At 34.4% G+C, this 10259-nt stretch overlaps 1 protein-coding gene and 1 non-coding gene across 2 annotated transcripts; both read right to left on the bottom strand.

The window, feature by feature from the left end:
• Positions 1-414: 414 nt before the first annotated feature.
• Positions 415-1692, bottom strand: LOC112719007 (uncharacterized). The gene is made up of 3 exons (XM_025770227.3): positions 1507-1692; positions 1248-1382; positions 415-644 (listed from the first exon to the last, which is right to left on the bottom strand). Exons 1-3 carry the CDS (start codon positions 1546-1548, stop codon positions 567-569), a joined length of 255 nt encoding a protein of 84 aa, XP_025626012.1. The 5' UTR covers positions 1549-1692; the 3' UTR covers positions 415-566.
• Positions 1693-9490: 7798 nt separating this feature from the next.
• On the bottom strand, positions 9491-9598 carry LOC112764596 (small nucleolar RNA R71). Its single transcript, XR_003183255.1, has one exon. It is a non-coding gene; the product is annotated as a small nucleolar RNA R71 (small nucleolar RNA).
• Positions 9599-10259: the final 661 nt, after the last annotated feature.

Genomic DNA, 10259 nt, shown 5'->3' with positions numbered 1-10259 from the left:
GATTCATCACTAGGAACCAACCTTACACCAATATTTAAAAAGGTTCCGTGTTGATGAAAATTTTGCCTATACGAATATGCTATGAAATTATTCAAAAAGTGCATAACATAGAACAAGCAAAATCAAGAGGCATTTAGTATATGCAGAGAGATATTAATATAATGAGATATTATTATAGACAATATATTATTATAAACAGTGTATTATAAATCTCAAGTATAATGAGATATGCATATTAAAAAAAATTTAGTGATAAAATTCTTTAATCTTTCTTCTATTTTATTTCTACATTTATTTTTTTTGTTTATTATTTTACAACAAAATACACACAAAGTATATGACTGAATGCTAGGTAGTTACGAAAACCTTATCATTAATTTAAGCCAAAAAAATAACACATTCATTACAACCGGAATTAAATTTCCATAACTTAGTACCACATCAATATAAAATATTTATTTAGCCAACTAGGAAAACACAATATTTTGTTAAAAAAAATTATGTATGATGTATAAAATTATTTTCCATTTGAAAGAAACTATCTAAAACAATCAAATGGGATTCTTTCAGTTTTTATCCATCCCAAGTGTGTGCTTCACAGTGTCCATAGCACCTTGAGCCATGTTCTTCACTTGCTCCCCAGTCTACAGTAAAAACATATAGTTTCAACAACAAATCATTTTGTACCAAAATAAATATAAGAGATGGAATAATTATTCCATTGCATGATTTTAAATGATGAATTACTGTAACTACAATTATGACTATAATTATTTCAACTGCACTATTTTTTTCACAATTTTCTATATCACAAAAGAGTATACTATAAAAATGATCCCTAAATAAGTTTGGCATCAACAGAAAATTGCAAAAAAGAAAAATTTTCATAGTCCCACAAAAATAGACATGATAAAATGGTCCAACAATTAATTCTTCTCTATTTTCATTAAAAGATTTGTTTACTTGAAAAATTCAAATGTGATTTGACATAATTAATTATACAGTGTCTTTTCACATGCCTAAATGTTTAACTACTTGGAGACATATATAAATGGTGGAATCCATTTTTTCACCTCTCACCTGTTAGACAAATTAGACACAAATTGTGTAGACACCATATAATTTTCTTGATGATATATCATTGGTTCATTATGTGTCACAATTATTTAGATAGTTGTCAATTGTGATTTTGACCATAACTATAATTTTTAATCGTCCAGTTTTCTTTTTTAGAATTTCATAGTAACCTGTTGGAGTAATCCAGTAGCTTCCTCCTTGTTTTCTTCACGAGCTTGTCCTGTCGTGTTGTAAGCTGCTTGAGCTCTATCTGCAGCTGCCGAAGCTGAATCCTTAGCAGCTTGAAAGTTTGCTTCAGTTTTGGCCTAATAAAACAAATGAAGATTAATTAATTAGCACATGGGATGGTCTCTCTAACATTATATCCACAATATGTAAGAAGATACCATAAAAAAGAAGAAAATCACGAAATTTAAGTTTGTGGTTAACCTGAGCTTGGCCTGCATTGAAGTTTTGTTGTGCACTAGACATATTTGTTTGCTAGACTTGAAAACAAGTAAGAATACAATAACAATTGATCTAAGATAGTGTTCTTATAGTCAATGTTATTGATGAAGTTCTATAAGGTATTTATTGTAGTGTTGGTCTTCATTCAATTTATGATAGATGCATAAATGTAGGATCCTTCATTCCATTAGTTACAATAAGCTAATATTTCGGCTTTTAAAATGGCCTCTAAAATGAGAAAATTGTGCCAATCCAAGTTCTTTTTACTAGGAGTTAATCAATTACCCTGTATTTAATAATCCGAAAATAACTTTTTATTTATAATCTACCGCATTCATTGAGTTACTGCAATAGCAATATAGTCAATGCGTCCTAAGTTTCATTAAAATAAGTTTTCTTCAAGTCATGTTTTATATAATTTTAATGTACAAATAGCATTTTTAAATTTTATAATCATTATTGCACGTAAAACTATTTGTATCACTCTATCTCTACAACAAGAAGTATTTTGATTATAAATTCAAAATTTATGTACATATTAAATTATTTCAAATTCAACTTAAATAACCTCTTTTTAGTTTGGAAAAAACTTTATATCTTGATAGTTTTATTATCTTCGACTTTTTTTATTATATTTAAATTGAATCTGGATTTAATTTTGGTCAACAACATACATTTTGGGATTTCTTATACATAGTTCTATTGTTTCCCTTTCTAGCATTTTTATTTACTTTAAGAACAAAATATATATCATCTGGATTAAAAGAAACGAGAGTGTCTATATTATATCTACAAATGGTGAACGAATAAGTCATTTTTATTACTAAGTCTAATAAAATTGGACAACAACTAATTATCCAAAATTCAACTCATGCATCAGTTTCCATAAAGCTTTCTTATTGTGGATAATATATTTTCATAAACCTTTCCATTCTTAATGTTTTTTAATATTAAGAAAAAAAAAGATAAATAAATCTTTTACTTTTTATCAAGAAGACAAATTATTTTTTAATAATTTAAAAAATACAAAAATATCCGTAATCACTTAAAATGCAAAACAATTAAGTCCTTTTGTCAGTTTTGCTTTCTGAACCTTAACAGTATAGGCTGACGTGGCTACTAGTATAACACTCTATCACACAAAGCCTTATGCTATAGTCATAAATCAGAGATAGTGAAGTATTACATCCCTTGAAAGCAAAATATATACATAGTATAAGAAGGGTAATAATATAACTAGAAGCCTATAAAAAAAGGATATACAAAAGAGATAATCGTCATCACACACGAATCATTAAAAGTAAGAAAACGTCGAATACAGAAAACTAAAGAGATATATGTATATATATAAGATGCAGAATACATACATAATAAGCACTAGTCTCAACCTACGAAGAAAATGCCGGCTAGAACATAATACAAACCAAAAATGAAGAACCTAAAATTATTAACCGGTTAATTAGTAAAAAATAATAATTTAATTGTCCAGAATAGGTTCGAAAATTTTGGCATCTTAATTTGGAAATTTAAAGGCGATATTTGAATTCAGTGAATTTTTTTTAATGGAAAAATGTAATTTTTTGCAAAAAATTTGCGTAAAAATGCATATCGGTAAAAATAGCCGGCAGTACTGGCATTAGTCTGCCCAATACTGTGTACAGTAATAAAACTATAGAAAAATTTAGAAAAATATTTAGAATTGAAAATTGGGGGCTAATTTTAAAGGTTTTGGCCTAAAGTTGGGCCAAATGAACAAAAAATATTAAGCGGTTGGACTAGACTCAAATTGGACCCAAGTCTAACATATATAAGTACCATTTAGAGGCTATTCAGCTCCATTTGACACATAAGTGAGGGTTTGAGTTGCTGAGATTGAAAAAGAATATATCACTATTCACCATCCTCTTCTTTTGCTTGTAACTTGAGCTACGATGTTCTGATTCGTGTGCCGTTTGCAGCCATGTGGAGCTGCCAAACCCGTGATTTCTAACAAACAAAGTTGGTAACAACTCGAATTTCTTAATCCTTTCTTCAGTCCTAACATATTTTTCATTTTGGCTTTAGTTCTTGAATAGATTTTATGATTTTGGTTGTTTAGGTGCCAACCAATAATGGAGAATTGTTGGGTTTCATTGATAAACCGCTATTTTATGGTTTATTTTGTACTAAATTGAGTGGATTTTATCCATTATTCTCACACTTATTCATAGAATTCGCACATTTTACATTTTCCTTCCTAATTTTGTGCTTTGATTGAAAACAAGCTTCTTTGGCCTTAAATTTGCTAATTTGAATCCTCTCTTGTTACCATTCGATGTCGTGATATGTTTGTTAAGTATTTTCAGGGTTTATAGGACATGAATGGCTTAAAGGATGGAAAAGAAGCATGCAAAAGTGGAAGAAACACAAGAAATTGAAGTTTTGAGAAGCTGGTAGCGACACGCATGCGTGGACGATGCGTCCGCGTGACTGATGCAGCAGACATACGATGTGCACGTGTGGATGATGCCTACGCGTGGCCAGTGCCGAGTTCAATCGACGTGTACGCGTGACAGAGCGTCACATGCTGCTATTACAGAAAACGCATGGGATAATTTTTGTGCCGCTTTTGACCCAGTTACAGGCTCAAAAATACTGATTAGAGCCTACAGAGTAAAGCTGGAAGGGAGGAATCATTTATACTTTCATTCGCATAATTTTAGGTTTAGATGGAAGGGTTTAGGTTTTAGAGTTTAGGATTTCTTCTTTCAATTTCTCCTTAGGTTCAGGTTCAATCCTCCTTTAATTTAGTTTTGTTCTTACTTTTATTTGTTTAAGCACTTTAGTTCATGTTCTCTTGTTAATTTCCCTTTTTTTTTGCCATTTTTATGTTTATGAGATCTTGTTATATTTGATTTCTTTTAATGCAGTTTATGTTTTCCATGTTTATTGTTACTCTCTTTAATTGTTAGTCATTGATGCTTGCAATTGGTTGTTTAAATTTAATATTCCTTATTAATTTTATCATGCCTTTATTTTGTGCCTACCAAGTGTTTCATAAAATGCTTGGTTGGATTTTAAATTAGATTTTTGTATTTTTAGCTTGGATTGAGTAATTTGGAGACTCTTGAATTGTCAAAGTCTCTTGTTGGTTGGTGATTGAAAGTTGCTAATTGGCTTGAGCTTCACTAACTCTAGTCTTTGATTAGGACTTGTGAACTCAAGTTGATTTGCTCACTTGACTTTCCTTCAATTGTTAGAGATTAACTAAGTGAGAGCAATTTGCAATTACCATCACAATTGACAATGATAATGAGGATAGGAATTCTGATTCTCAACCCTTGCTAGGACTTCTCTTAGTTGTTAGTTTATTTTCTTGTTATTTACATTCCTTGCTTATTAAACTCAAAACCCAAAAAGATACAATCTCATAATGAATAATAAATACACTTCCCTACAATTCCTTGAGAGACGACCCGAGGTTCAAATACTTCGGTTAATTTTATTAGGTTTGCTTAAGTGACACAATTTAAATATTGATTGAAGTTTAACTGTCGGTTTATAACTATACTTGCAATGCGATATTTTTGTGAAATTTTTACCAACATTTTTCCTCCGTCAAATTTTTGGCGTCGTTGCCGGAGAATTGCAAATGTGTGCCTTATTATTGGTTATTGTGAATATTGTGAATATGCTTGCCCTTTTGTTTCTTTGTTAGTTGTTTCTAGTTTTAGGAGTTTATTTTCATTATTTCTTTTTAGTTTTTGTTTTTATTTTCTCTTGTTACTATGAATTCTCACCCCTTGGGCTATGAGAGTGGTTACAATTATGTTGTAGGAAGTGAAGACTACAATGAAGGCTTGTATCAAGGATGAGACAATCAAAGATGGGAAGAGTCACAAGGATTTGATCAACCCTCTTGGCAACAACTGCCTCTAATGTACTATGAGCAACAACCATTCCATGATGCATACGAAGACAATGGTTATGGTGGACCTCTTTGTGACAATCAATAACCACCACCATATACCTATGAACCCCCTCCTAAATATAGCCCTCAACCACCATACTCACAAGCCCCACGCTACCAAACACTTCTATATGACCCTAACCCATATCCACCATACCAACCACTTTATGAGCCATATGAACCATACATAGAACTACCACAATTCCAACCCAATTACTCCTAAGAACCACCACCTCAATATAAACCACCTCTGATGAGCGGATAATTTGTACGCTTTTTGGCATTGTTTTTAGTATGTTTTTAGTATGATCTAGTTAGTTTTTAGTATATTTTTATTAGTTTTTAGTTAAAATTTACTTTTCTGGACTTTACTATGAGTTTGTGTGTTTTTCTGTGATTTCAGGTATTTTCTGGCTGAAATTGAGGGACCTGAGCAAAAATCTGATTCAGAGACTAAAAAGGACTGCAGATGCTGTTGGATTCTGACCTCCCTGCACTCGAAGTGGATTTTCTGGAGCTACAGAAGTCCAATTGGTGCGCTCTCAACGGCGTTGGAAAGTAGACATCCTGGGCTTTCCAGCAATATATGATAGTCCATACTTTGCCCAAGATTTGATGGCCCAAACCGGCATTCAAAGTCACCCTCAGAAATCCCAACGTTAAACGCCGGAACTGGCACCAAAATGGGAGTTAAACGCCCAAACTGGCACTAAAGCTGGCGTTTAACTCCAAGAAGAGTCTCTACACGAAAATGCTTCATTGCTCAGCCCAAGCACACACCAAGTGGGCCCGGAAGTGGATTTTTATGTCATTTACTCATTTCTGTAAACCTTAGGCTACTAGTTTTCTATATATAGGACCTTTTACTATTGTATTAGGGAGCTTTTGATCATGTTTTTATGATTGAACCCTCATTGGGAGGCTGGCCATTCGGCCATGCCTAGACCTTGTTCTTATGTATTTTCAACGGTGGAGTTTCTACACACCATAGATTAAGGTGTGGAGCTCTGCTGTACCTCGAGTATTAATGCAATTACTATTGTTCTTCCATTCAATTCCGCTTGTTCTTGTTCTAAGATATCACTTGTTCTTCAACTTGATGAATGTGATGATCCGTGACACTCATCATCATTCTCACCTATGAACGTGTGACTGACAACCACCTCCGTTCTACCTTCGATTGGGTGAATATCTCTTGGATTCCTGATTGCACGATGCATGGTTGATCGCCTGACAACCGAGTGCTCGTCTGACAAACGAGCCAACCATTCCGTGAGATCAGAGTCTTCGTGGTATAGGCTAGAACTGATGGCGGCATTCAAGAGAATCCGGAAGGTCTAACCTTGTCTGTGGTAATCTGAGTAGGATTCAATGATTGAATGACTGTGACGTGCTTCAAACTCCTAGCAGGCGGGGCGTTAGTGACAGACGCAAAAGAATCAATGGATTCTATTCCGGCCTGACCGAGAACCGACAGATGATTACCCATGCTGTGACAGAGCATAGGCAGCATTTTCATTGAGAGGATGGGAGGTAGCCATTGACAACGGTGAAACCCTACATAAGCTTGCCATGGAAAGGAGTAAGAAGGATTGGATGAAGACAGTAGGAAAGCAGAGAGACGGAAGGGAAGGCATCTTCATGCGCTTGTCTGAAGTTCCTACCAATGAATTACATAAGTACCTCTATCTTTATCTTTATGTTTAATTCGTTCATCATCATATCCATTTGAGTTTGCCTGACTAAGATTTACAAGATGACCATAGCTTGCTTCATACTAACAATCTCCGTGGGATCGACCCTTACTCGCGTAAGGTTTATTACTTGGACGACCCAGTGCACTTGCTGGTTAGTTGTGCGAAGTTGTGTAATGCCATGGTATTGAACACCAAGTTTTTGGGGTTCATGACTGGGGATTATGAGAGTTGTGAAAAGTAGTGTTCACAATTTCGCGCACCAAGTTTTTGGCGCCGTTGCCGGGGATTGTTCAGTTTGGACAACTGACGGTTCATCTTGTTGCTTAGATTAGGTATTTTTTTTTCTTCAGAGTTCTTAAGAATGAATTCTAGTGTTTCAAGGTGATGTTCTTATCATCACCAAAGCTGATTGATCTTCATCAATTTAGCTCTTGAATGCAATGTTCTGCTGAAGCTTGGCTGACCATGTCTAATTCCTTTAGACTGAAGTTTTAGACTAACATTGCATGATTCCTGGAATTCTCATTAAGAACTTTGATACCTTTTTCCACTTAATTTTCGAAAAACACAAAAAAATTAAAAAAATCATAAAATCCAAAAATTTCTTGTTTGAGTCTAGTGTCTCATCTTAAGTTTGGTGTCAATTGCATGCATTCATTCATGTGTCTTAAGGATTTTCAAGTAGTTCTTGATGATTTCTTACTCTAATCTTTGAATTCTCTTGACTTGAGTATTTGTGTGTCTCATATGCATTCTCATTAGTGTCAGTAGTATACAAACTGCTAAGTTTGGTGTCTTGCATGCATTGTTATTTGATTCTTGTTGCATTTTGACTTTTCCTTATTATTAAAAATCCAAAAATATTTTAATTTGTGTCTTCTCAAGTCAATAATACAGAGAATTGAAGGTTCAGAATATACAGCAGAGGAATTACACAGAAAAAGCTGGGCGTTCAAAACGCCCAATGAAGAAGGACAGACTGGCATTTAAACGCCAGCCAGGGTACCTGGTTGGGCGTTTAACACCCAAAAAGGTATAGTTTTGGGCGTTAAACGCCAGAATGTGCACCATTCTGGGCGTTTAACGCCAGGATGGCACAAGGGGGAAGATTCTATTTTTCAATGCAATTTTTTTCAGTTTTCAAAGTTTTTCAAAATCAAATCTTTTTCAAATCATATCTTTTCAATCAAATCTCTTTCAAATTTAATTTCTTTCTTTTTTCAAAGATACTTGCTACCAATTAATGATTTGATTCAACATTTCAAGTATGTTGCCTTTTCTGTTGAGAAAGGTTTAATGTTTGAATCATATCTTTTCTTGTTAGCCAAGTTTTTAATTTTCAAAATCAAATCTTTTTAAAATGTTTTTCAAATCATATCTTCTCAATCACATCTTTTTAAAACCAATCATATTTTCTTAACCACATCCTTTTCAAAATAATTTTCAATCAAATCTTTTTGATTTCTAATTTCAAAATCTTTTTCAAAAAAAAAAACACTTCACTTCTTTCCCACTTTCATTTTCGAAAATTAAGTAATGTTTTTCAAAAATGTTTTCAAAAATTTTCCCTTAATTTTCGAAAATCACTTCCCTTCTTCTCACATCCTTCTATTTATGAACTAACACTATTCCTTAATGCAAAATTCGAACTCCATCTCCTGTGATAAGTTCAAATTTTCTACTTCTGTCTTCTACTCTTCTTTTCCTCTGACACTTCAAGGAATCTCTATACTGTGACATAGAGGATTCCACATTTTCTTGTTCTCTTCTCTTTCTTATGAGCAGGAGCAAAGACAAGAGCATTCTTGTTGAGGCTGATCCTGAACCTGAAAGGACCTTGAAGAGAAAGCTAAGAGAAGCTAAGGCACAACTCTCTTTAGAGTACCTGACCGAATTCTCCAAAGAAGAAGAACTCATGGTAGCCGAAAACAACAACAATGCCAACAATGCAAGGAAGGTGCTGGGTGACTTTACTGCACCTACTCCCGATTTCTATGGGAGAAGCATCTCTATCCTTGCCATTGGAGCAAACAACTTTGAGCTCAAGCCTCAATTAGTTTCTCTAATGCAACAGAATTGCAAATTCCATGGACTTCGACTGGAAGATCCTCATCAGTTTTTAGCTGAGTTCTTGCAAATCTGTGACACTGTCAAGACTAATTGGGTTGACCCTGAGGTCTATAGACTTATGCTATTCCCTTTTGCTGTAAGAGACAGAGCTAGGATATGGTTGGACTCACAACCTAAAGAAAGCCTGGACTCTTGGGAAAAGCTAGTCAATGCCTTCTTGGCAAAGTTCTTTCCACCCCAAAAATTGAGTAAGCTTAGAGTGGAAGTCCAAACCTTCAGACAGAAGGAAGGAGAATCCCTCTATGAAGCTTGGGAAAGATACAAACAATTAATCAGAAAATGTCCCTCTGACATGCTTTCTGAATGGAGCATCATATGAATTTTCTATGATGGTCTCTCTGAACTGTCCAACATGTCCTTGGATAGCTCTGCTGGAGGCTCTCTTCATCTGAAGAAGACGCCTACTGAAGCTCAAGAGCTAATTGAAATGGTTGCAAATAACCAATTCATGTACACTTCTGAAAGAAATCCTGTGAACAATGGGACTAGTCAGAAGAAAGGAGTTCTTGAAATTGACACTCTGAATGCCATATTGGCTCAGAACAAAATATTGACCCAACAAGTCAATATGATTTCTCAAAGTCTGTCTGGAATGCAGAATGCACCAAGCAGTACTAAGGAGGCTTCATCTGAGGAAGAAGCTTATGATCCTGAGAACCCTTCAATAGAAGAGGTGAATTACATGGGAGAACCCTATGGAAACACCTACAATCCTTCATGGAGGAATCATCCAAATCTTTCATGGAAGGATCAACAGAGACCTCAACAAGGTTTCAATAACAATAATGGTGGAAGAAACAGGTTTAGCAATAGCAAACCTTTTCCATCATCTTCTCAGCAACAGACAGAGAGTTCTAAGCAGAATACCTCTGACTTAGCAACCATGGTCTCTGATCTGATCAAAACCACTCAAAGTTTCATGACTGAAACAAGGTCCTCCATTAGAAATTTGGAGGCAC

Source organism: Arachis hypogaea, chromosome 2 (genome assembly GCF_003086295.3).
Source record: "Arachis hypogaea cultivar Tifrunner chromosome 2, arahy.Tifrunner.gnm2.J5K5, whole genome shotgun sequence".
Lineage (NCBI taxonomy): Eukaryota > Viridiplantae > Streptophyta > Magnoliopsida > Fabales > Fabaceae > Arachis > Arachis hypogaea.
This window is presented reverse-complemented; position numbering and strand designations above follow the sequence as displayed.